We start from the raw sequence: 26,949 nt of genomic DNA, 5'->3' as shown, positions 1-26,949 counted from the left end.
CTTTATTATAGGATCGCCCTTCTTCTGGGTAGATAGACCAGTTTAAAAACCAGTAATGGACCCTTAAAAGACATGCAGGAACTGGCTTCAGTCAGCATGCATCCCAAATCTCCCAAAACCTGTTACTCCTATGTCCACTATCCCGCCTCTATTTTAGGTAGAAGTAGTTTCTTCGTAAAGCTCAAACACCTTGACGGATTCTGAACATTCAAGCACTAATCTCTGCTTTGTGTCCTTGGCACCCTCAATTGTTTGTCCTAAAGTTCTTCAAGAAGTCTCTTGTTAGAATCATGAGAATGGTAGTTTCCGGGGTGTGTTCTGGCATCTACTAAATGGAAGAGCTCTGTGCGTCTCTCATGTCACTGGTTTGTTATAGCCCTTAATACATTTTTCTTGTAAGTGAAAAAGATTGCCAAAGTTCAAAATAACTTTTATTTAATTACATTTTTATTATTGACAAAGCTTATATTGAAATAATTGTGACCGTTCTTATATTAATATCTTTTTTATTTTTTTTATTTTTTGTATAATAGGTGCTTTGGCAGGCCTGATTGACATTTCCGCACATTGGATGACTGATCTGAAAGAGGGAGTCTGTCTAACCGGTTTCTGGTTTAACCGCGAGCACTGCTGTTGGAATTCCAGTGACACGACATACGAGGACCGGAATAACTGCTCTGAATGGAGGAGTTGGTCTCAGCTTGTTATTGGTCGTACTGAGGTGATTTATGTGCTTATGAAGGGAAATTTCAAATTATGTAGGCAAGATAGTCTCATAGGAACATAAATGTATAATTTGTAATATGCTTCGGTGCACAAGATGTTCTTGCAGACGGAACAAACCCAGTAGAGTTTAGTTTATAATTCTGTTAGAATGGCAAGTAGGAATAGGAAACAATCGTTCTCATAGAAAAATAAGCCTAGATATAAAGGCTATTTGAGAGGAGCCTTGGTAGTATGTTTTTCTGTGCTGGCACTTCTTAAGACTCTATAAATAATGATGCACAGTAGATGGAGTGAAAGTAGATATTTTGATTAAATCCATAATGTAGTTATGTTAAGGCAAAAGTGGTTATTTTTAATTTGTTTATTATTTCTATTGTTTTCATTTAGGGAGCATTTCCATACATATTGAACTACTTTATTTATGTGCTATGGGCTGTGATGTTTTCCTTACTGGCGGTGTCCCTTGTACGGTGGTTCGCTCCATATGCATGTGGCTCTGGAATTCCAGAGGTAAGTAATATTGTCTGCTTTTGCAACCAATTTATATTTTGTGAGCCTTTCAGTGTTTTTATATTCAAATTATCATTTTTCTACACAATGTCTGCATTATCCCACTCTGAATTCTATGACCATTCTTCATCATTCTCCACCACATTCTTTGTAACTGAAACCTGTCTCCTAAGTATAAAAATATGAACTTCGGCCGAGTAGCCTATATCTGTTCTGTGGTTTGATGGAATCTAACTTTTTTTTTTTTATTCTCCTTTCAGATCAAAACCATCTTAAGTGGTTTCATCATTCGGGGCTATTTAGGAAAATGGACTCTGCTTATTAAGACCATCACTCTGGTGCTTGCCGTTTCATCTGGTCTTAGCTTGGGCAAAGAGGGCCCCCTTGTGCATGTTGCTTGTTGCTGCGGGAACATTTTGTGCCACCTCTTCACCAAGTACCGCAAGAATGAAGCCAAGCGTAGAGAGGTAATGTGCCATTATCTGAGTGCAGCTGGTAGTCATTTGTCAGAGGGACCTGAATAGTTTAGGGTCAGCACCAGTGAGGAACTGCTCCTTGCTCAGTCTGTTGTGTGCTACTAATGTTCAATAAGAGAGCTCACTGCATTTAGCACTTCTGCACATTTTAAAGGTCACAAGTTTTAATCCTGGTGGAGCCAACCATGCCTTTGATCCCTCGGTTGATTTAGGACATAACAATTCCTTTTGCCCAAAGAGCCATCCGTGGTGTGTGTTGTATGAGTCTCCAGAGCGAATTCGGGGCTCCCTTACTTGTAGAGGGTAACCTCTAAAAAAGAAAAACACCCTCTCTTTGAACACACCTGTTCTGGACTATTTGATCTCAGGGCAAAACCAGTTCCACAGCCGAGGACAGATGATATATAAATATTCACTTAAAATACAAGGTCGCTCTTCAGACTCATTTGTGGTCTCTTTCCTTAAAAGGGCTGCAATTCCATATTAATCACCTTTGTGTTTTTCACTACACAGCCAAATGTAGTATTGAAAATGAAACCCTAAATCGCAATGCAGTAACCCTTCCACTTTCAGAACCAGTTTCCCCTCCAGTCACTGACTGGCTGACTGTACCTTTGCCTTTGAGCCTGAACAGTGATGGCTACCTTTAGCCAGGTTTGTGCTATACGAATATAAAGTTTGCTTGTGATACACAACACGTGGTATCTCTTTTGCTAAGTTGTGCTAAGGAGACTAGTCCAATTTCATTGTAATTTTAAGTATTCTGGTCTTTTACTGAGTGTTAAAATTGATATTACCATAATGAAGGCAAAGTTAGCGCTTGAAGTCCGGCAGCATGTAGGTGGTTACAACTACTGGCATGTGTTATCTTAATGTTACCAATCGCAGGCATTACTGACTGCTTCATGAACTTCACTTAGAATGTTGGTAAACCTTCTGCTCTTAGAATGCTGGTAAACCTTCTGCACTTAGAATGCTGGTAAGCAACCTTAGTGATTGCTAGCAGTTCCCTTTGACTGAGCTAATTTTGCTGTACCATAGAGGTTGATGATGTTCAAATGAGTACACAGCATGCTTACATTTTGATGTTACTGTCCTAGAAGGTAGTTTAGGTTTCATTTGGATAATCCTTATACTTCTCGCTTGAGTGTTATAGGAGGTTTCCTGTCTGGGTAACCAGACTCAAAAAAGGAACCACAGTGCAACCATCTTTGCTGTGCTTAGACCAATCTTCACATCCCTCTAGAATAGTTGAGCCTAGAAACCTAAGGGCAGCTCATGACAAAGAGGAAACACAGGTCTGTAGCTGTTGTATGTGTATTCCTGGTGGGTATACATCAGATGCATCAGGTGTCAGGCTTCATTCAAGGCTTCATCATTTAGAATGGCAGAATGCACCAATGGTGACTAACATGGCCACCAGGAGACTGTTTACCAATGTATTTGAAGGCACAAACCTTTTCCTGGGCCCCATGGTTCAAGGGCATTCATTCCATTTTAAATGCTCAGTTAGAGATCAGTCTCAAGTGAATGTGGAAATCAATTCAACACTCACTGCTCGTTTGTTTTCTGCCACATTAAAGGGCACTTGTAGACAATCTTTAGCTTATAGCCAGCTTTGGGATTTTACATCTCTTGTTCCATACTGCAAAGCAGTTGCTTGGACGTTTTCTAACTAGCTCACACAACCTTCCAAGTTCTAAAATTAAGGTATTCAGAAATTCATATTGTGCTCTAACAGTATTAGTCACATTGTTATTTCACACCTGTTAAAGACCACCATTGTATTTTAAGTAGGATTCAAGGTTTGCTTTGTATTTGAATGAAGAATAAATACTTACATGTATTACATCTTCAGAATTTATCATCCACATATTAGATGTCCGACCATAGTTCTATTATGTATGTTCTATCACAGAAGCTCTAACTGCACTGATGCATCTTTTTAGGCTGCTGGTTTAATGTTTTCTGTTTTTTTTTTTTTTTTTAAATATACAGTATTAAGTGCTATACGTCTTTTTGTTTTTTGTTTTTTGTTTAACGTATCTGGTATCTTATCACCCTAGCCAGCAGTTGAAGACAAATTTGTGTCCCATCTTGCAGTAGTGTCTTTTGGATTAATAAATAGAACATGCACACTAATGGCAAATATCTGTTTATCTGCCACCTCCTACATTATTGCAGGCCAGTTAAAATATGTTCTTAATAAAACTAGTCTTGATAGGTCAACTAGATTATAATATTGAAATAATGTACAGGCTGTATTGTAGAAATTGCTGTTATTGAAGCGCCATCATCCCGTGAACATATCATCAAACTGTTGCATTTGATGTAACTGAAAGATAAAATCCTATTCATGTAATATATATATGAAAAGTATTCTTGTAATTAATTATTACATGTTTTTCTTAGGTGTTGTCTGCAGCTGCTGCAGCTGGTGTGTCTGTGGCTTTTGGAGCGCCGATTGGTGGCGTTCTCTTCAGCCTGGAAGAGGTAAGACGTTTATGTTAATTGTTTGGTAAGGATTCATGTGTTCTGTGTCTGTTAGAAATGGGGCAGCGTGGTGCGGAGCGGGTAGGCTAAACTCCGAAGCATTGTGTAAAGCATCTGCGCAGCACACACTCACTGGCGACACACTAGGCACACTACAAAAGAGTCTCCACACCATGTTGCATGAAAATAACTTGTGTATTATAATATAATGAGAGACGGACACACCCCAGGGGGGCTGAGTCAGCCTTGGTCACTTCGAGCACTAGACCTGCAACCCCTTCTGGCAGGCACAAAACAGACAAACGGTGACTTCTAAAAGTGACATTTCTCAAGCATTGAAAATAAACCTGCGTACACCATTGCGCAGCATTTATTATTTTCCATTCGACCATACATATTTATTGTGTTCTCATTTCAAACCACCAATTCCAGGTTAGGAAAAAACTAGGGGGAAGGCAAAAAGTTCTGGGGTGACCCTGCAAGCAGGGCCAAGTCCAACAGTCTCAATGTAGCAGTGAGCCTTCATGAGAAAGGAACGTTGGTCCAGGTAGCTTTGTTGCCACCTTCTCTTTTGCAGGGTTTGGAAAACGTAACATTTGGAAGCTCTGAGCCATGAAAACCTCATGTCACACTTTAACAAAAAGAAGGAACAAAGGATACAGATGAGCTTGAAAATCTCATACGCCTCTCAAGCCTAACGTTAAAACGCCTTAAGGAAGCCGCCACCCACATGTACAAAAAGAAACTTGATCAGTCGAGAGCACCCCAATTCCAAAATAGTAAGGAGCTTGAGTTGTGGTGCAGAGGGGCCTGGCCAGAACTCATTAGATTGTGAAGGGAGAGTGTGATTTCAATCGGGCCCCTAAGGAGAAAAGTGAGGAGCTTATGCTAACAATCAAGCAGAGGCGAATGTAATGCCCTGCCAACACCTTCCCTCCCATCTGTGCTCTGTCATGGAGTCCTGAGAAGGAGACTTCGGGGCTTACCTGAGTCAGTGTCCATAGTCATTGCTTACTTTCTCTTCATGCATATTCACATGATACTCCCCCGCGACATGCCTGCAAAGGATGTCCGACTGAAGAACAAAAAGACATCTTGATGCCTAGGTCTTCGTTTACTGCCTTTCTTTGCGGTGACTGGCCCCCTTTTTTGTTTTCTCTGATACGGTTGGACAAGAGTATTAGCAGCCAAGGACTCTGCTTATTTAGCTTGTTCTCAGATCTGTCATGGGCTCACAATGAGATGTACCTCATGGCTGGGACTTGCCTTATTGGCCCTTCAAGCGCAGCTAAAAACTCTATATGTTCTCTTTACTGGCTCCCCCCCCTGTTTGGCAATTGTGAGAATGAAAATGTTCAATGTATGAAGATGGAATCTGTGAGACAAAAATCCACTGTCTTGAGAGAAAAAGGAGACCACCAAGGTGTAATTATTCATGGGGGTTTGGTAGAGGTCAACAACACTCCCACAAACCCTTTCTGAAGAGACTACTACCTTCCAAGGGGGTTGAGACCTGAATCTAGAGCCACTGATTTAGGAGGTAGCGATTTTGCTCTGCAAGATGGTGAGAAGAACAAGGGCTCCTATTTCTGTTGCTTCTTTGTAAAGACAAAAAACTTAGGTCTGGCTTATCGCCGATTCCAGATCTGAAATATGACAACAAATGGCTAAAGAGGGAAAAGTTCAGAACGTTTGCTCGCCATCAGATTTTCCTCCTCTTAGGGGATACTGGATGGCATTGAAAGATGTTCAGGTTACTTAATCCCAAATTCCAGTTTTCAAGAAGCATAGGAACATTCTCAGGTTCTGAGTGGTCTTAAATCGACACCAAACGTGTTTTCCAAGTTAATGGCAGTGGTGGTGGTAGCAGCAGCTTTAAGATGAAAATATAGAATTATTAGTTCTTGGGTGATTTGCTAGTCAAAGGCAGTTCTGCTGTGCCACCTCAACAGGACATAAACAACCCTGGACTTCTCATAAACTTAGATCTGCTGATCAATTCATCAGAATCAATATTTTGTGTTCAAAGTATACAGTACCTAGGAGCCATACTAGACTCCAATCTGACAAATGCGTCTCCTTTAGAAGAAAAGCTAACATCTATACTTTAGAATGTTCGTTCTCTGAATACAAGTTTTTGCTCCATCGGTCATGCAAGTTTCATCCCTCCAGAACTACATAGCCTTGTTACCAATTTCCAGTCCCAAGTGAATGGCCACTTCCGGAATGCCTAGGGCATGAGTTGTTCCAGAAGGAGATACAGGGAGGGAAACATTTGAATGTCTTGTAGAAGCGTTCAGTCTATTTCATAGTGGTGCACAATACCTTAACGTGCTCTGGGGAGATTTTTCCTAAATCAGACTACAGTAATGGTAACAGATACGTCCGTTAAAGGTCGATGAGTGTATATGGGAAATCTCTCATCTCAAGGCAGATGGTCTCGGGCAGAAAAGCTGTACCCTGTACCATATCAACATGCTGGTAGTTAGGGCAAGCCACCTAACTCTGAAATTGTTTTAGTGGTCGATTACAGCATTGTTTATCCTACCACAAATAAGCAGTACAAAAAGGATGGCTTTTCTGATAGAGCCTTCTAGCCAGAGATTCCTCACCTTTTTAATATTCCTCATGCATCAGACTGGATTTGGAAACATTTCAGCAGTACCTTTGCGTGCCGGTAGGGTGCTAGATAGTCTCTTAACAGGTAGAGCATTACTCAAGATAAGTAACTTGTTCATCTCAACATAAAGGTGTGGGTGGGAGGATAATTTCCTTGTCAAGGACCTGTTCCCTCATGAAAATTGCTTTCCTGATTTCTGATACCCCCAGAATTGCAAAGCAAATAATCTCACCAGACATTCTAGAAGAGCTTGAGTTGATGCTAAATTACATAATTCTGCAATCTATCTTTCATACCTAGTATACTCGTCTGCCACTGGAAAAAACACTGTGTGGTTTCCTAAACTCAAAGGACCAGATCCATGTTTTTTCCGGTTAAAGACATTCACCTATACTTCCCTTCAGATCCCATTGCTTCCCAAGGTGATTGCTAGGATGAAACATTGCACAAGTTTGGTCAGTCCAGAATATCAGAGAAAATGGTTTAAAGCAGACCTACTTACCGGTCATTGCAACCTCACAGGATGCCCCTGTGCAGGCTAGACCGGAAAATCTTGTGCAAGCTAAGCCGATTCTTGCATAGGTCAAACATCTTTCCCAGCATGTCTTACAAGAGCCTGCAACCCAGCCTTAAATTGCGGTGCTGGACTGTCTGGCTTATGAGTACCTTTAGTATAGATCCTTTAATTTACCAGAAGACTACATGAACATTCTGTGAGAGTCCAGATATCTTCCCATTGCTCATCATACACCTTTAAGTGGAATATGTTTTACATATATCTACTGTTGGAAAACCACTCCCACACTAGGAGGGGTGGTGGTGGTCTTCCGGACACACTGTGGTAGCTTGGCTCGAGTGGTCAGGAATCAGGCTCCGTGCTAAGCATACAACATACCCAAACAATAACCATGCGTGCATCCGTTCCAAAAACGACTCTACACCGTAAAAATTATGAAAATAACTTTCTTTATCTGCTTTTTCTCTTGGTTGCTGATTGGAGAAAATAAATAAGTCAATCACAATATACAAATTTTTAAATAGTGCAGATCAAATAAATACTGTCTGGAGATTCAATAAATAGGGGTGATCATAAATACAAGGGACATAAATATAAGTGCAGGTAATACAGGCAATTAAATATTCTGAGGCATAAATACTGTACCAATAAATATTGTACACCAACCAGTCCTGTGGACCAATAAATATAGTGAAGCAATAAATAGGTTAAACACAATAAATACAGTGCCTTCAATAAGTAATTAAAAGTATACAGCAGCACTCATGTAATCAGATCACTTTTCAATCCCTAAGGGCTGATTTGGCCCAGGCACAGCTTGTAGGGTTGTGGAAGGCTTGAGGGGTACTACTCCCTGGCTGGGACAAGGCTGAGGCCTAAACTGAGGTAGATCAAGGGGGGAATACCAGTGCCCTGGCTTTCTCTCTCCACACAACCTCTCTAGGTTAGTCCCGATTCACCCCTGGCACAGTCAGGTTGGTTCCAGCACCTCCCTAGCCCCTTAGAGCAGTCTCTCAGGTCTCCACAGGGCCTTAGGCGCCCTCTACTCCACTTACTGCCCTTTTTCTGTTGTTCCGACGCCGCTGGAGTCGTGTCGATGCCGTGAGGCGGTTCCGGTTCGGTCTCGGCGGCCCCGGCACAATGTCAGTTCTAGACGACGCCGGTAGGCGGTTCCGGTCCGATGTCGGCGGCCTCGGTTCGATCTCGACCTCCGATTCGACGGCGTCGGGCAGTCTCTACTCGATGTCGACTTCGGGCGGCTCCGGTCCGATGGCGCTCTCGGCTTCGATGACGTCGGCCGGCCTGGCCTCGATGTCGACTTCCGGCGACTCCGGGGTGCGATCCTCACCCCCGACCTCCGGTGCTCCTCCTCTCAGGTTCCGGGCGACTCCGGAGTGCGATCCTCACTCCCGACCTCCGGTACATTTCACCTCGGTCTCCGACGACTCCGGAGGGCGGACTTCACTCCCCCGATGACGCCGCTCACTCGACCTCGGTTAACTTCCTCCTCGACCTTTGGTATTCCTCACGACCTCCGTCGGCGCCCTCTCACGACCTCAGGCGGCTCCGGGTACGACGTCTGCTTCTTCAGTCAGCGCCGCTTCTCTACCTCGGGCTCCAGGTCTTAGGCTACTCGACGCCGGACTCCAGGGAAACCAGTTTCCAGGTCAGGATCTTGCTGCTTTCTGCTTCTAAGGCCTGTTCCTGCTGTCCAGGTCCTTAGGATGAGTTTTTCTGGCTTCTTCCCACACAGGGCTACAGGCTGGGATCCATCAGTAGGGACTAGTATCAAGGGTGGGTTTATGGACCCCACTCCAGGCACAAGTTTCCACCCCTGCTGCTTCACTCCTTCCTCCTTCACTGTTGTGCTGCTCTCTCTTCACCAGTCAGGTGCCAACTGCCAACTCCAACTGCCAACTCTCTCTCTTAACTCCCCAACATTCCAAACCGCCTCCAACTGTCACAGGGTTCTGGAATGTTCTGGAAGGTGCTGGTAGGTTCCAGTGGATGCTGGTGATGTCACAGGTGGCCACCATTTTGTGCTCCAGGCCCTCAGACAGAAGTTTCAGGGGTAGGTAAAATGGCTCCCTGAATCTGCAGCAACACTAAAAAGTCTGGTGGTTCCCAAAAAGGAAAAATTCAAACAGGGTTTGAGGCAAAAGTGGGACAAAATAAATAATGATGAGGAGGGACCACCCAAAGGGCTGACAGGTCTAACACGCGTCCCCCCCAGCTGAAAGTGGGGAGAGCTACCCAACCCCTTGGGAGTTCTCATCACTAAGGCGGAAATACCTTGAGAGACCGTCTGCATTGGCGTGGTCCACTCCAGGCCGATGTTCCACCTGAAAGTCCATCCCCTGTAGGGAAATAGACCACCTCAACAACTTGGGATTCTCCCCCTTCATCTGCATCAGCCAGCGAAGGGGTCTGTGGTCGGTCTGAACTAGGAAGTGCGATCCAAACAGGTATGGCCGCAACTTCTTCAGAGCCCATACCACTGCAAAGGCTTCACGCTCTATTGCACTCCACTTCTGTTCCCTGGGAAGTAGTCTCCGGGATAGGAAGACCACGGGTTGATCCAGACCCTCTTCGTTGAGTTGCGATAACACTGCCCCAATGCCATGTTCTGATGCATCTGTCTGGACAATGAACTTCTTGGAAAAGTCTGGGGCCCTTAAGACCGGGGCCTCGCACATGGCTTTCTTCAATCTCTCAAAGGCTTGCTGACAAGCCTCCGTCCAGACTACCCGTCGAGGTTGTTTCTTGGACGTGAGCTCCGTGAGGGGGGCTACGATGGTACCGTACCCCTTCACGAAGCGGCGGTAGTATCCCGTGAGGCCCAAAAATGCTCGGACCTCAGTCTGTGTCTTGGGGGGTTCCCAGGCCATGATGGCCTCGATCTTCGCCTGGAGGGGTTGCACCGCTCCCCTACCCACCAAGTGTCCAAGGTACACTACCGACCCCTGCCCGATCTGGCACTTGCTGGCCTTGATCGTCAATCCAGCTTGTCTCAGGGCCTGGAGAACAGCTTGCAGGTGACGCAAGTGATCCTCCCAGCTGTTACTGAAGACGGCTATGTCATCCAGATAAGCAGCAGAGAAACTCTCCATTCCGGTGAGGATCTGGTTTACCAGGCGCTGAAACGTGGCAGGTGCGTTCTTGAGCCCAAAGGGCATCACACAGAACTGGTAGTGGCCATTGGGCGTGGAGAAGGCTGACCTTTCCCTTGCCCCATCAGTCAAAGAGATCTGCCAGTACCCTGAAGTAAGGTCAAAGGTACTTAGATATTGGGCAGCTCCCAGCCGGTCAATCAATTCATCCGCCCTAGGGATCGGATGAGCATCAGTTTTGGTCACTGAATTCAGTCCCCGATAGTCCACACAGAACCTCAGTTCTGGTTGGGCACCCGGTGGTGCAGCTTTTGGTACTAACACCACCGGACTGGACCAGGGGCTGCTAGTAGGTTCGATCACTCCTAGCTCCAGCATCTTAGTGACTTCACTGTGAATGCTGGCCTTCACCTTGTCTGACATCCGGTAGATCTTGGACTTCACAGGTGGGCTGTCTCCTGTGTCCACGTCATGGACGCACAGGTGAGTCCTACCCGGGACAAGGGAGAACAACGAAGAGTACTGCCCCAGGACCTGGCGACAGTCCTCCTGCTGTTCAGGAGTTAGAGATGGGGAGAGAATCACTCCCTCCACCGACCCATCCTTCTCTTGAGACGCAAACAGATCAGGGAGAGGCTCGCTTTCCACGTCCTCTCCTCCGTCAGTCACCATCATCAAGATGACTTCGGGCCTCTCGTGGTGGGGTTTGAGGCGGTTGGCATGCAGCACCCGCAGGGGCTGACGAGGGGTCTTCAGGTCCACCAAGTAGGTAGCCTTACCCTTCTTCTCCAACACCTCAAAGGGTCCTGACCAGCGATCCTGGAGGGCACTAAGCTCTCCCGGTTCGATCACCCACACCTTCTGGCCAGGCTCCAACTCCACCGGGTGAGCATTGTGGTCATACCACGCCTTCATCACTGCTTGGCTGGCTTCCAAGTTGTCAGAAGCTTGCTTCCACAACTTAGCCATTTGGCTCCGGAAGGCCAGCATATAGCTCACCACATCCTGGGGAAGCTTTCTGGGAGTTCTTTCCCATCCGTCTCTCACCAGGTTGAGAGGTCCACGTACAGGGTGCCCATACAGAAGCTCGAAGGGGCTGAAGCCCACTCCCTTCTGTGGCACTTCCCTGTAGGAAAAAAGTAAACAGGGTAGGAGGACGTCCCATTTCCTCCGCAGGCTTTCAGGCAGACTTCTGATCATGCCCTTCAAGGTTTTATTAAACCTCTCCACCAGACCATTTGTCTGGGGGTGGTAAGGAGTTGTGAACCGGTAGGTCACTCCACACTCCTTCCACATCGCCCGCATATACGCTGACATGAAGTTGGTCCCCCTGTCGGACACAACTTCCTTGGGAAAACCCACTCGGGTAAAGATTCCCATCAGGGCCCTAGCCACAACAGGTGCTGTTATGGTCCTCAGAGGTATTGCCTCTGGGTACCGTGTGGCATGATCCACCAGGACCAGGATAAACCGGTGACCAGCTGATGTTGGCGGATCTAACGGACCCACAATGTCGATGCCCACCCTTTCAAAGGGGGTGCTAACGACAGGAAGTGGTTCCAGGGGAGCTTTCAGCTTCACCCCTGTTTTCCCACTGGCTTGGCAAGACACACATGTCCGGCAGTAGGTATCGGACGACACTTTCATCTGAGGCCAATAAAAGTGTGGGACAAGACGGGCGAAGGTCTTGTCTTGCCCCAGGTGTCCTGCCAATGGTATCTCGTGAGCCAACTCCAGAAGGAAGGCTCGATAACGTTGAGGAACTACCAAGGCTCGTGACGATCCGTGTAGGGGTGCCTTGGGTTCACTGTAGAGGAGGCCATCCTCCCAGTAAACACTGTAGTTCCCTTCAACGTTCCCTGCTGCCTGGGCTTCGGCCTGTCGCCTCAGCCCCTCAAGGGTAGGGCACTCCCTCTGGCCCTGGCAGAACTCCTCCCTGGACGGGCCTCCCTCCACGTGCCACTCGGCCGGGATGGGTAGGTCCTCCAGGTTGGTAACGTCCCCCTCCGCAGACTCCTGGTCCACCACCTCCGGTGGCCTATCCGTCCTACGGGGTGGAGACGCCGAGGCAGGCTCCTCCTGTCCTCGGTTCTTCCCTTGACTGGCAGCTGGCTGGGCCTTTGTTCCAGGCTCCAGCCGAAATGAACTCCCTCTTCGGGTAGTCGCGGACCTTGTGCTAACACAGGCCCAGTCAGGTGTACCCAGCATCTCGGTGTGAGTCCGGTATTCCACCTCCTTCCAAGCGTTGTGCTCCATATCATTCCCCAGCAGACAATCGACTGGCACGGCAGGGCTTACGGCAACTCGAAGTGAACCTGCAAACCCCCCCCCCATTCAAAGGGAACCTCGGCCACGGGATAGTGACCTGTTCTGCCGTCAGCCATCGCGGCTGGGTGGAGTACATCGGGAATTACCTGCTCTGGTGACACCAGTTGACTACGCACCATAGTCATACTGGCTCCTGTGTCTCTCAGAGCCTCCCCTCTTTGGCCGTTGATGGTGACCCACTGCCCATACTTTGCGGTATTTGCGGGCACCTGGATCTTAGGAACCATCTCCCGTTCTCCCAGGGACACTAGAGTGACACCCGCCCACTCCCTTCCCTTAGTTAAGGGCATCTCCTCCCCGAGCACTGCACTAGCTACTCCGGGGGTCTTTCCTCCAGTGGGAGGGGGTGGTCGTTTCTGGCACTTCGGATCTCCTTCATAGTGTCCAACGCCACCGCACTCGTAGCAATGGACAACCCTTGGCTGCTGACTCTGGCCAGGATTAGGGTTTCTGGGTGGGTTAGCCTTAGAGGTGAATCCTGTTCCCTTCCCTTGGAAGTTATTTTGGGGGCCTTTGGAGAACTCCTTTTTCTTTTCCCCTCCCTCTTTCTTCTGGGGGGCGCCCTGTCCGGCCTTTTGAGTATCCCCTCCAGTCCCCCTTGTGGACACCCGGGTACTAGCCCAAATGTCCGCCTCCTCAGCAAGCTTCCGGGGACTGGTCAGCTTGCTATCCACCAGGTGTTGCCGCAGTTCAGGGAAACATTTCTCGAGCAGGTGTTCCTTCAGTACTAGGTCAAACAACTCCTCGTAGTTCCTCACTTCACTGCCCTGGATCCAACCTTCCATTGCCTTCTTTGCATAGTCCAGGAAGTCCACCCAATTCTGCGTGCCCAGTTTGTGACTACCCCTGAACTTCTGTCTGTACTTTTCAGGTGTTAGTCCAAACTTTCTGATGAGCGCCAGTTTCATGGTGGGGTAGTGGGTCTGCTCATCCTCTTCGAGGGCCAATAAAGCATCCCTACCAGCTGGAGGCATGTACTTGTACAATCCCCCTCCCCAGTACTTCTCTGGAACCCCATGGGCCCTCAACGAGACCTCATAGGTCGCTAGCCACTTGGCGATATCGTCGCCCACTCCATAGCTAGCTACTATGTCCTTTGGCAGGTATGGTTTAGGTTCCCTGGTGATCTCTTGGGTTTGGCTGCCACCATTAGGAACAGGTTGTGCCCCGATTCTCAAGATCTGAAGATCTATTTCTCTCAGTCGCAATTCATGGGCCATCCTCTGCTCCTCCTTCTCCTTTTCCAGCCTTGCTAAGTCCCATGTGAGCTGTCTTTTCTCCCTCCGGTCTGTTAGCTCCACTTCAGACAAGCCACCGCTAGAGGCACTGCTGCCCTTCCTAGAAATGGTTCTGGGCCCTGCTGACAGGTTCCCCACCTCAGGTTGGTACATCTCAGCCCCCTCGGGGTCAGGCTCTCCATCCCTGTCTTCCTCCTCAGCCTTGCTTTCTCGGCGTGCCTCCCCCCAAGCCCTTAAGCTGGTTTGGAGTGCACCCTTCTTTGCTCCTGGGGGACAGTACACCCCCTCCCGCTGGCAAAACTCCCTGAGTTGGGCCACAGTGTACGTTTCTAGATTTTCTAGGACAAACTCCATCTTGCCCACTCAGGTTAGAGGACAGGTTTTTGTGCAGTAACTATGCAGGGGGGTACCTTTAATAATACCTCCTCCCACCACCAGAGTAAATTTGGAAAAAACAAAAACCCACAATTGGGAAGGCCGCTCTTGAGAAAACTCCCGGTGTAGGCCTATGGACTACCCACAGTTATTGTTGAGTATACGTAGGCACAGCTCTATCCCACCACTGAACACCAATTTATGTTGGAAAACCACTCCCACACTAGGAGGGGTGGTGGTGGTCTTCCGGACACACTGTGGTAGCTTGGCTCGAGTGGTCAGGAATCAGGCTCCGTGCTAAGCATACAACATACCCAAACAATAACCATGCGTGCATCCGTTCCAAAAACGACTCTACACCGTAAAAATTATGAAAATAACTTTCTTTATCTGCTTTTTCTCTTGGTTGCTGATTGGAGAAAATAAATAAGTCAATCACAATATACAAATTTTTAAATAGTGCAGATCAAATAAATACTGTCTGGAGATTCAATAAATAGGGGTGATCATAAATACAAGGGACATAAATATAAGTGCAGGTAATACAGGCAATTAAATATTCTGAGGCATAAATACTGTACCAATAAATATTGTACACCAACCAGTCCTGTGGACCAATAAATATAGTGAAGCAATAAATAGGTTAAACACAATAAATACAGTGCCTTCAATAAGTAATTAAAAGTATACAGCAGCACTCATGTAATCAGATCACTTTTCAATCCCTAAGGGCTGATTTGGCCCAGGCACAGCTTGTAGGGTTGTGGAAGGCTTGAGGGGTACTACTCCCTGGCTGGGACAAGGCTGAGGCCTAAACTGAGGTAGATCAAGGGGGGAATACCAGTGCCCTGGCTTTCTCTCTCCACACAACCTCTCTAGGTTAGTCCCGATTCACCCCTGGCACAGTCAGGTTGGTTCCAGCACCTCCCTAGCCCCTTAGAGCAGTCTCTCAGGTCTCCACAGGGCCTTAGGCGCCCTCTACTCCACTTACTGCCCTTTTTCTGTTGTTCCGACGCCGCTGGAGTCGTGTCGATGCCGTGAGGCGGTTCCGGTTCGGTCTCGGCGGTCCCGGCACAATGTCAGTTCTAGACGACGCCAGTAGGCGGTTCCGGTCCGATGTCGGCGGCCTCGGTTCGATCTCGACCTCCGATTCGACGGCGTCGGGCAGTCTCTACTCGATGTCGACTTCGGGCGGCTCCGGTCCGATGGCGCTCTCGGCTTCGATGACGTCGGCCGGCCTGGCCTCGATGTCGACTTCCGGCGACTCAGGGGTGCGATCCTCACCCCCGACCTCCGGTGCTCCTCCTCTCAGGTTCCGGGCGACTCCGGAGTGCGATCCTCACTCCCGACCTCCGGTACATTTCACCTCGGTCTCCGACGACTCCGGAGGGCGGACTTCACTCCCCCGATGACGCCGCTCACTCGACCTCGGTTAACTTCCTCCTCGACCTTTGGTATTCCTCACGACCTCCGTCGGCGCCCTCTCACGACCTCAGGCGGCTCCGGGTACGACGTCTGCTTCTTCAGTCAGCGCCGCTTCTCCACCTCGGGCTCCAGGTCTTAGGCTACTCGACGCCGGACTCCAGGGAAACCAGTTTCCAGGTCAGGATCTTGCTGCTTTCTGCTTCTAAGGCCTGTTCCTGCTGTCCAGGTCCTTAGGATGAGTTTTTCTGGCTTCTTCCCACACAGGGCTACAGGCTGGGATCCATCAGTAGGGACTAGTATCAAGGGTGGGTTTATGGACCCCACTCCAGGCACAAGTTTCCACCCCTGCTGCTTCACTCCTTCCTCCTTCACTGTTGTGCTGCTCTCTCTTCACCAGTCAGGTGCCAACTGCCAACTCCAACTGCCAACTCTCTCTCTTAACTCCCCAACATTCCAAACCGCCTCCAACTGTCACAGGGTTCTGGAATGTTCTGGAAGGTGCTGGTAGGTTCCAGTGGATGCTGGTGATGTCACAGGTGGCCACCATTTTGTGCTCCAGGCCCTCAGACAGAAGTTTCAGGGGTAGGTAAAATGGCTCCCTGAATCTGCAGCAACACTAAAAAGTCTGGTGGTTCCCAAAAAGGAAAAATTCAAACAGGGTTTGAGGCAAAAGTGGGACAAAATAAATAATGATGAGGAGGGACCACCCAAAGGGCTGACAGGTCTAACATCTACAGAAACAGGTGAGCCCAGAAATGCCAGGAAGAAATGATATACCATATCTGCCCTTCCATTTCTATACATATAGGTACATTTGTCTGTTTTTGCTGTATAGAAAAAAGTGCCATCCGAGGCACATTATTTTCACCATCCCTTTGCTTAAAGATTTCCTTTAAGACCTCAGGAATGTCTACCCAAGTAAGAGGCCCTCTCTAAGTTGATGGTGCCTCCTTTTTTCAACCCCTGCGCAAAACACAACTCTTATATTATTATGGAATCTTTTTGCACACCTTCTACTTCATCCAGAAGGTGAGTGAGATTCATGTTTTTTGCACAATTGACCCTTACAAGTTTTCTGCCTAAGTAACATTACCTTAAAAACTCATCCTTTGTTCCTATCCAAAGTAATTGTCACTCATCATAAAACGGCTCACCTTTTCTCATTAAATTGACAAGATATTTTCCTCTGCAAAATTCAAAAACTAGTGTGCAAGTGCACTATGTCTCCTCCAAAGACTACAGGATTTAAATCTTGCTGGGACTGTCTCACATAAATGTCCGTAACAAACCCTCACAAGGTATGCCTTTCATGTTTGTGGTCAGGGCACGATTCCCAATTTGTGTGAGGAATGTTCCCTTATTAGCCTGAAGGCGATCTGGGTCTGCGAAGCAAAGCTGTATGTCGATGAGCAACAGATAAACGAGCAAGCCCAGCTTTCACTTGAGGTAGAGGGTGTGTGGTCTTGTTCCCACTTCCGGGGCCATTGCTGCAACCGGTCCTCTTTGCAATCAAAATCTTTGGGTAAATCCAAAACTAAATTAAAGTGGAAACACAAAAAGACCGAGGCGGGGCTTGTCCCCATCCATCCACTCTCTCTCCAGAGAAGTCACAAGGGTATCCATCTGCCATGCTCTCTCGAGCCCTTTCCACCTAGGAGCCGATACTGCAATTGGTCCTGATGTATCCGAGTTTCGTGGGTCATTAGCGACAATGCAGCAGGTACGACATGCTGCACATCTTTGGCACGGTTTCCGTTCCCTCTGGTGCGCCCTCAGGTCCCTCCAGTTGGATTAATGCTGGCAGATTCTGTCCTCTGTGCCTGTTGAACCCATTTCGGATTCTGCACTGGCTTTGGTACTTACTCTGGTTCTAGTGGCACTATCAGTGATGGTCCTTTCGAATTTGATTGTGCTGGGGTTGAACCCCCCTCTTATAGTGGTATCTGACTCTGAGTCAAACTTGGCGTGGCTTTGACTGAGTTCATGCCCTGAATTCATTTTGGCACACTAGGCCCCCATACAGCTAGATTCAGATTGCGCCTTTACCACAGAGGTGGCATTGGGTGTTACACCAGCTGTTTGGTTTACTTTTTGTTTGATCAGTGTCAAACAAAAAGTATGAAGCAACCCATTATATCTGGGATCCTTGGTACATATTTATGAAGCAACCATGGTTCCCTTGGGACAAGCGTTTCCTTCCTTCATCAGGACAAAAGGGAGGAGCAACCTCCCACAAATAATTATACAGTGGAAGCCCTTTGGCAGGGGGGATGAATAGCGAAAAGGTCTGTATAAATCGCCACACATGAAAAGCAGGACGAAATTAAAGTTACTCAGTACATTGCCATACCTACTGTAGCCAGAGCTTTCAGATGGCAAGAATCAGTGGGGCGAATTTGATCACTGCTTTTTTCCCCAGACAAGTTGGAGTTGAGGCAGCAGTCTTGATAATTCGTCATGTCTTTTCCTGTTGGACAATCAGTCACCCTCTCAACGTTCTCTGCTCTGCCTCACCCCAATGGTAAAGGAGAGATTCCATTGGTTGAACCCCAAAAATACACTGCCGTTTTACATCATCGCACCAAAGACAGTTGGTTGGATGATCAGCTCTTTGTGTGATTCTACAGGGCATCGAAAGGTAAGGCGATGCAGAAGAAGACTTTGTCAAGAAGGATAGTTCTCTGCATTAAAATCTGCTGTGACTGGCCAAGAAGCAGCCTCTGATTGGACTGAGTGCTCATTCCACCACGACTAAGGCTGCTACTTCTGCTTTGGCATACAGAGTATCTGTTCTGTACATCTGTCAGGCTGCGACGTGGATGTCAGTGCACATTTCTATGAAGCACTACTGACTTGATGACTAGGTGTGACGGTAATGTCATTTCGTCCATTCTTGGTCTGAGCCCAATCCAAAGGGCCTTTACCTTGTGAGGTACTGTTTTGGTATCTATTCCAAAGGTGAGCCATCTGTTAGAATAATCTATCAGAAAAACAAGTTACTTGCTTTCAGTAATGCTCTTTCTGGTGGATACTCTATCTAACCGCCGATACCGCATTGCACTCCCACCTTTCCGTCCTGTGGAATGGTCTATTTTCCCATTTTAATAGTCCCAAACTAGAGATCTACACAATAGTACTTACGATTTACTTTTAGGCTTTATTATTCTCCTCATCCTCGGTGCGAGTACAGAGTCAAGAAAGAAACTGACATCTGCATGCAGTGGTGGTGCTTATGTGCAGCTAGGCATCACTTCCGGGGCAGAACAGAGTGAATGTGTGGCAGCACAACACCATGTATTGGGGCACTGGAGCATTGATGTTTAAAGCTTCCAGATCCATTCTAGCACCTAGAGATATTTTTAAATTGAGTAAACTGTGGTTAGATAGAGTATCCACCAGAAAGAGTTACCAATCATAAATAACTTGTTTATCTCCAGGACTATTCTTCAGAGTGAAAGGAGGGATACACTTGTCAGCCTTGGCCAGCGGGTTGCGGAGGCACCTGCTTTGTGGTTCTAATGTGCTGGGGAAATGGAGGGTCCAAATTTCTGATTAAGTGCTTGGACAAGGTTAAAAAATTGTGGTGCTGGCTGTGACCCATAACTGCCTGATTTTGTGGTCACTGCCACTGATGATAATGACAGAGAGCAGTGGAGCTTGATGTGGCACTGTTAAAATCTCCGGAGGACCTTTCAGGTATTGTTCTGTGGGTGAGAGTGATTTTGTCAAAGGCGAGTAAGGGGAGGTAAAGTTATGAGGGTGTGGCTGAAAACCACTGGCTTCGGGGGATGTCCATGCAAACTCACCGCTGTAGCACTTTAATGAAAACAGAGCTATGGTCAGGTCCTTGGTCGTGTCAATGGCTACTCGCCAACCCTAGTCTGCCTTTTAACCCTTTCCATGGCTACAGTAGGGGCTACCAACCAACCCCTTCTTTGCTCAGCAACCAAGGCCAACAGGTATTCCAGCCCTTCTTCATGTCCGTTGACACAGCCCAAAGCTCTGGCTGGTGGTCTCTCACGATCTGTGAGAGCTGTCAGACCACCAACCTGCCTCCCTCCCCAATCGGCAGACGCAGCCTCCAAACCCCTTTAGTTTGTCCTTACCTCACCACAAGCACCTAGTTTGGGGGGGTGGGGGGCAGGATTTACCATCACCTACCTCAACGAAAGTTAACAGCAGAGCTAGTCCATCCTTTTTCAGAATCCCCTCCACCCATGCCACCCATTTACAACCAGTTGACAGAACTATCTCTCCTTGCTACGTCAGGAAGTGTTGGCTCTTTTGCCCAAAGCAGCCATCAAGAGGGTGCCTGCCTCCGAAGTAGGTTTTGGTTACCATGCCAGCTACGTTCTGGTGCCCAAAAATGATAGAGGCCTTTGTCCTATACTAGACCTGCACCTTCTCAACTTTTTCCTGAAAAAGGAGAAGTTCAAAATGCTCACCTTAGCTTAGGTCCTGTCTGCTCTGTAGACCGGGTGGTGGTTTTGGATTTGCAGTATGCATATTTCGACATTCCCCTTTGTGAGGAAACTGACAATTAGTTGTGTGGTCTGTGCAAGCAATGGGTCCACATTCGCAATACCTTGGGGCCCAAAGATCCATTGTAGCGCTTGACACACTCTGGGTAGCAGAGACGAGCAATCCAGGCCTACTCAATGAAGTGGTGTGGGCTAGTAATCGCTGTTCACTGGTACGCAATAACAACACTCAATAAATGATTGTCCAGTCAGGGCTTTTTTTTTGAAAAAGGAAAAGTATATTTATTACACACACACAAATAAACATTGCGCAGTAATTTACAAATATACATAAGGCTGGTAGAAATACCTTTGGCGACATTACATTTGACCCCTAATGGGTCATGACCCCCAAATTCAAAGTACACCCCCTTCACATACAGTACCGCACATAACCACATATTGTTAGTCTTAAATAGCACTCAGCTACCGACACAGGGTTTCAGTTATTGGGGTGTATGTTTGCATTAGGTCAATGTCCCATTTCAAGATTGGAGTCATGTTATAGTAATATCTCGTTCCATCACGGACTTCAGTAACCATAATCCCTCTGTGTTTAATAATAGTCAAGCATTGCCATCATGCTCACATTATCAGCAGTACAGCATGGCACACCCTTCTACACTTGGGAGTAATCCGGCAGTGCAATAAGGTGCTCAGCATCTTGGGGCCATGACAAGCAGGCGAAATGTTTTGTCCGTTCCTGCCCCAGAGCACATTAGGGGGCGCTCCCTCTATGAGCATAAATACTAATGGATGGCTCCAGTCGCATTTCTGTTTTGACTTGCCGTCCAGACATTGACTTGGGGAGCGGGGAAGGCCCACCACGGATTTGGCAGAGTGTGACAGGACCTCCATATCCGCGTTTGCTCCTTAGGGATCCTGAGCCCTGCCTCATTCTCTACGTTTCCGGCAAGGGGGGTGGATGGCACTTCCCTGTCCTTGTGGCGCATAAGGGGCACAGAGGTGTGATCCCGGGGCCCTCAAGCCATGAAACTGCCTGGGGGTTGAGTTTGCTGGGCCTCCTGATCACGCCCCCTCCCAGGGTTTTAGAAATCGAAACTGCGCCTCGCTGTGAACCCCCTGACCAACCCGGGGGCATGGATTACTCTTGCAGTTAAGCTCCTCACACTCCGTGATCCAGCTGGGGGTCAAAAGTCAAATCCTTTGTCTTTCGGTATCTCTGGCCTCATTGGATCGTTTTGCACGCTTTTGGGCTCATGGGGATACCGGAAGTCTCCTCTGTCAGATGGAGGAGCTGAGGGCCATCCTTCCTGTCTACTGAGAGAGGGAAGGAGTGTGCCTAGCCCTGCAGGAGGAGAGACTCTCTCAGAGCAGATTGAATTCCTTTATTATGTTTCAACATTGGGAAACAACTTTTGGTTTTCACTGTTGCTACGTCATTGCAGTGAAGAACCAGATTTTAGTGGGAGTCAAACCTTCTAGTTCAGTGATTCCCAAACTGGGGTTCGGGGACCCCTGGGGGTCCCGAAGCCTCCTCAGGGGGTCCGCGACTACTTTGAGAATCAAATAATATTAACAGATTAATAAAGTGTAGATATATAAAGATGCTAAACGTACAATTGAACATTTTAAAACATCGTGTAAATGTGAAGGAATTTGAAATGGGAGGCTAAAAATTAGATTACTATCCTCAGATTAATTTGTGAGAGCAGTGCAAGTATATCAAACTGAATATAGTATGGAGCTGAATGGCCTCAATTGAATTTAGAAAAACTCCAACCAATCTATTAAAATTAAATTTTGATGTCTTTTTTATTTATATGTTTTCTAATTAAATAAAATGTGTAATTTGTGTATTTGTTTGATGAATGTTTTTTTTGTATATTTGTGCATTGTTTAGTGGTTCAAATCATCAACGTTGCTTAGGCCGGGGTCCCCGACTTCCAGTAATGACTCATGGGAGGTCCCCGGATTCGAATAATGATTCAGTTGGGGTCCCCGGATTCCAGTAATAATTAAGTGGGGGTCCCCAGAAGTCAAAAGTTTGGGAACCACTGTTCTAGTTTGATGACGATCAAGAACGGTGATGTTTGTTTTGCAAAGGAGTTCTGCATGTTATAAAGTATATGGAAACCATGTATAACAATGTTTTTTGTACTGTAAATTAATGATCGGTTGAATTAAACTGTTGTGTATAGTTATTGTTGTCCTCTTGCAGTGATTAGAGAAATCACACGATGCACAAACAAATTGCTGTTTTATTAAATGATTGTCTTTGAAAATTGCAAATTGACACACACCCTGTTTTCTTTTCCGAAAGGTCAGTTATTACTTTCCTCTGAAGACCTTATGGAGATCTTTCTTCGCTGCTCTAGTGGCAGCATTTACATTGCGGTCTATCAATCCCTTTGGAAACAGCCGTCTGGTACTGTTCTATGTGGAGTTCCACACGCCTTGGCACCTGCTGGAGCTGATTCCATTTATCCTGTTGGGTATCTTTGGAGGTCTCTGGGGGGCTTTCTTCATTCGTGCCAACATAGCCTGGTGCAGAAGGAGAAAGACCACCAAACTTGGCAAATATCCTGTGTTGGAGGTGCTTCTTGTGACTGCCATCACTGCTGTGTTGGCATTTCCTAATGACTATACCCGCATCAGCACCAGCGAGTTAATTTCTGAACTCTTCAATGACTGTGGACCGTTGGACGAATCCAAACTGTGTGATTATGTGACTGTCACCAACGTCACCAACAGCACTAATAAAGACCAAATATCAGACAGATCTGTCGGCCCAGGGGTCTACACAGCAATGTGGCAACTTGTCCTCGCCCTGATGCTCAAGGTTTTCATCACTGTTTTCACATTCGGCATGAAGGTACAGTTCATTTAGTATTCCGCAGTAAATATTATACTATTTGTGAACTCTAGGTTGTCAAATGGTAGGGGGTATTATGTAGAACTATTGAAATGCCTTTCTTTAATTTTCCTTTACAGCAATAACCAATAATACTTAACATTAAAGTATTCTAATATCATATTACTATTGTTGGGCAGTGGGCGCAAAATATTTAGTTTCTGCTTCAGAAGTGCACGTTATCCAATGTGTAAACTATTGGTAAGAAACTGGAAAGGAAAAAGCACGAGCAGTGGCATAAATTTAGTGGCATTGAAACCCCAGTGACAAATGTTGGTAAGCTCTAGAACGAAAAATAAATAGCCGAAGTATGTAATTCAGCACCTAGTAATATGGTAGATATGCATGAGTAAATAGTTAAACACATATCTATGCTGGCTAAATATTGCCCCTGTAATAGTGAACAATTTTCATAATGTCTTTATTAGCTGATAAAACAGCAATGTTCATACAAAGCATCAAACATCTGTAGAAGATAGTTTATGTCAAAAAGTAGAGAATGTTATAAGAAAGATGGCTACAATAGACCTCCTCATAACAAACATTACAGATTTATAAAATAGATTAACTCTTTTGACCAATGACTGAACATTCAGTTAACTTTCTGTTATTTAAAATCAGACCATATTTTTAAATGGAGCCAGGTAAAGGAGGAAAATCAGTCAAAGCATCTCTAAATAAACATGTCCTGCTGATAAACAAACGTAATAAACATTAAGCTCTAAGTTTGCCACATTTACCCGTAAAGGACGATGTTAGCCGAATAATAGGAAGCATGCTCCAAGTGGGGAGTGAATATGAAAAATATTGTGGGTGAATTGAGGGGGAGCAAAAAGGATCAATCAAATAACTGAAAAGAATGTAGTTCTGAGAAGTGTGTATGTATAAGTGAATGGAACGATAAACTACGAATTGATTGAAGAAGTTAAACCAGTTGCAAATTTGAAAACAATGAATTAAACCATGAATAATTTTCTTCTGTTCTTTATGTTCTGAATGAAGGCGGGCATCATTGAACCATCAAATGTGAAACTGAGAGAGAATACAGTACAGAGTTACTGGATGAGGGAGGAGGGAAAAAAGCTGCACATTTGAAAAGGTTTAGAAAGCCAAACTACAATCTCAAATTCTTTGAAGACCACTTTGAAGTGGACTGTAAAGCTTCTGCAGATGGCTAAAACTCAAGGTTACTGAGAGGGACTTGTTTAAATATTCATGCTTTCTGCAAGTGATTGCGGAAGGTAATTTACCCATTGGCTGTTTGTATGTTTTTTGTGTTGCGGACATGAGTTTTGGCAGGCAGCTATGATTATTCCAAAATTATTTTTGTTTAATAGAACTATATGAAAAAGGACTCAAATCTTCGTTAGTAGAAAATTTATAAAAAGCAATACATATATTAGTTCCTAAATAGCCACATTAAAAATTGATAAACATATATTTGTGATTTTTAAATGTGGTTTTTCTTGAAGACTTGATAATGGGCATGATATTCAGAATATCTACAACCTCATTATAAGTATTTTACTAAACTTGATTCAGGCACAAACTCGCGTTTATCCCCAAATCAATATTTCAATTCTGGCACAAATTGCGCAAACCTGCCAAAAATCTTTGGCTAAAATTTACAGTTGCACTCCTCAGAATAGCAAAACATTTGAAATTAGCAGATTTCCCCCATTCCATGGTTCAAAACTCAGAATGGTTCAGTAATTGTGCACCCGCTAAATACCATGTCTTTGTATTTAACTGGTGCACAGTTCGTGTCTTAGATTTTGCAAAGATTGGAATTAGGGTGTCGGTCTCTAAAATAGTTTCTCTTTTATTCTCCACACACTAGGAAATGATAGATTTGCCCTACCTCAAACAGAATGTTATTGTCACGTGATTTAATTAGGTTTAAGGATGTCAGTTCTCCATGTATGTAGTATATAACATAACATAACGTGTATTTGTAAAGCGCACGTTCAACCCAGCAACGGGGCATCTTGGCGCTGAATAACAGATGTATATTGTTACCCAACTCAATGGTACTCAATTTATCGACCACAAATGGATGAAAGGTTGAGTGGACCCGCCGGGATTTGAACCTGTGACTATGAGGTCGAACACAGGCCCCTGCAGTGGATGCATTAGTCCACTGAGCCACCAGACCCGGCTTTAATATGAGAAACCTAAACACTCAAACTTGAGCCACACCAATGCTGCAAGCAGATGATACCACCGCTTCCTAGAAATTATGTAAAGATACAAAGAACCATAAGTGGTGATGACCCTCCATTCGTTTTTAAAATGCACCACAGCTGACAGCTGCAGAGAGCAGATTCTGAACTGATTTACAGACATTCCAAATGTCTCCTACAAAGTTATCACTGCCCTCCCTCTCCTTAACCATGCCCCCCTTGATAAATATTCATGAAACTCAACCTATCTAAAGGAAGTAAAACCTGTCAAAATTGCACCAAACTCGTAAGCTTATCCCAAACTTTTTGACCCAGCCCTTTAACATTTCCGCTCTGTAGAGGAGCTCATTGAAACCTGAAATCCCTGCGCTGACCATAAATTGCCACATTTTATCCAGGTTCATCAAGCAGCTCCAAATTAATAAGCAAATCACCATTATTTTATCTACCCCTTCCCCCCCCCCCCCCCCCATTGCATGGAACTTAAGATATCAAGAGTAAGCCAAACATAACTGGTCCATACTTTGAGAATTCCACGTGAAATGTGAGAGACATTTAATACTTAATGTTCACTTTTTTTGTCTCCCTTTTTAGCTAGGCCTCTTGATGAATCTGCACAAATTTAAAAATACCAATAGTAAATTAGACATGCATCACAAATGTGCAAATTCATCAACCGGCTTAAAATTGAAGACCAATCAAATAACACCATTTCAACTGACACCTTTAAATATTAACTTTTCGATGCACACAAGACACCTTTTTTAAATGCCAATGTTTCAAAAACTACTAAACGGATTTACAGCGAACCAAGCTAACTTCTAGTTTATGCAGAGTTTGCTATAATTTTGTTATCCTTAATTTTCTATAGGGAAGACAAGAGTTGCAGACAGTAGTTAAAATGAGAACTGCTGTTTTTATTTCCTTCTGTCTTGACGCATCTGTACAAAACTTGACTTTTTTTATGTGTCTTAAAGATTTATCACATGGGGCCAAAGTTATAAATGAAATAAACCATGCCTTTTCAAAGGACACTCGGACCATAACTACAGATTTGGTCATTTTAATTGTTAATATTTAAATGTGTATCGATGGTCAAAGTTTCCATTTGAAGGGCCTTTTTGTTTTGCTAATAACTTTGGCCCTGCTTCACAGATCTACACGAAAGTTTCCAAAAAGATAGATCTTCCACCTCTGCTGCGTCATGGAAAGTTTGATGCTGATCCGTCAAGTGGGAGTCAGAAAAAAGGTGGTCCCAGAACGTTGATTTCCTATGCTTTTTCCCATTAAAACCGATACAAAAACCAACTGAATGGAATGGCACCAAATTTGGTGAAAGTTTGAAATGCCTTCAGAAAGCATGCTTTTGCCATTTAATGTAAATTATTTTAGCCATTTTCGAGAAATTCTGGAATGAGGGACTCTGCTTGGGTTTGAAGGAGTTAAAAAGTAATGAATATCTGGACAGTTAATCATGAGGAAGTCCTTCGGTACCAAACATTGGAAGAAAAAAATAAGACCCTCTGCTTGGCCGATAGAGCTTTTTGCCATGT

The 26,949-nt window shown here is 45.6% G+C and overlaps 1 protein-coding gene across 6 annotated transcripts in view; it reads left to right on the top strand.

Moving 5' to 3' along the window:
• CLCN5 (Cl-/H+ antiporter 5) overlaps positions 1-26,949 on the top strand; it is a 365,957-nt gene that overhangs the window by 261,607 nt on the left and 77,401 nt on the right. For all 6 annotated transcript variants that reach the window (XM_085630720.1, XM_085630718.1, XM_085630719.1 and 3 more), the window contains 5 exons: positions 534-721; positions 1,114-1,236; positions 1,497-1,703; positions 4,125-4,205; positions 22,623-23,174. In XM_085630720.1, the coding sequence (XP_085486846.1) occupies positions 534-721; positions 1,114-1,236; positions 1,497-1,703; positions 4,125-4,205; positions 22,623-23,174 (1,151 nt within the window). The remainder of the gene's footprint in view (positions 1-533; positions 722-1,113; positions 1,237-1,496; positions 1,704-4,124; positions 4,206-22,622; positions 23,175-26,949) is intronic.

The sequence above is a fragment of the Triturus cristatus genome, chromosome 10 (genome assembly GCF_964204655.1).
Source record: "Triturus cristatus chromosome 10, aTriCri1.1, whole genome shotgun sequence".
Classification (NCBI taxonomy): Eukaryota; Metazoa; Chordata; class Amphibia; order Caudata; family Salamandridae; genus Triturus; species Triturus cristatus.
This window is presented reverse-complemented; position numbering and strand designations above follow the sequence as displayed.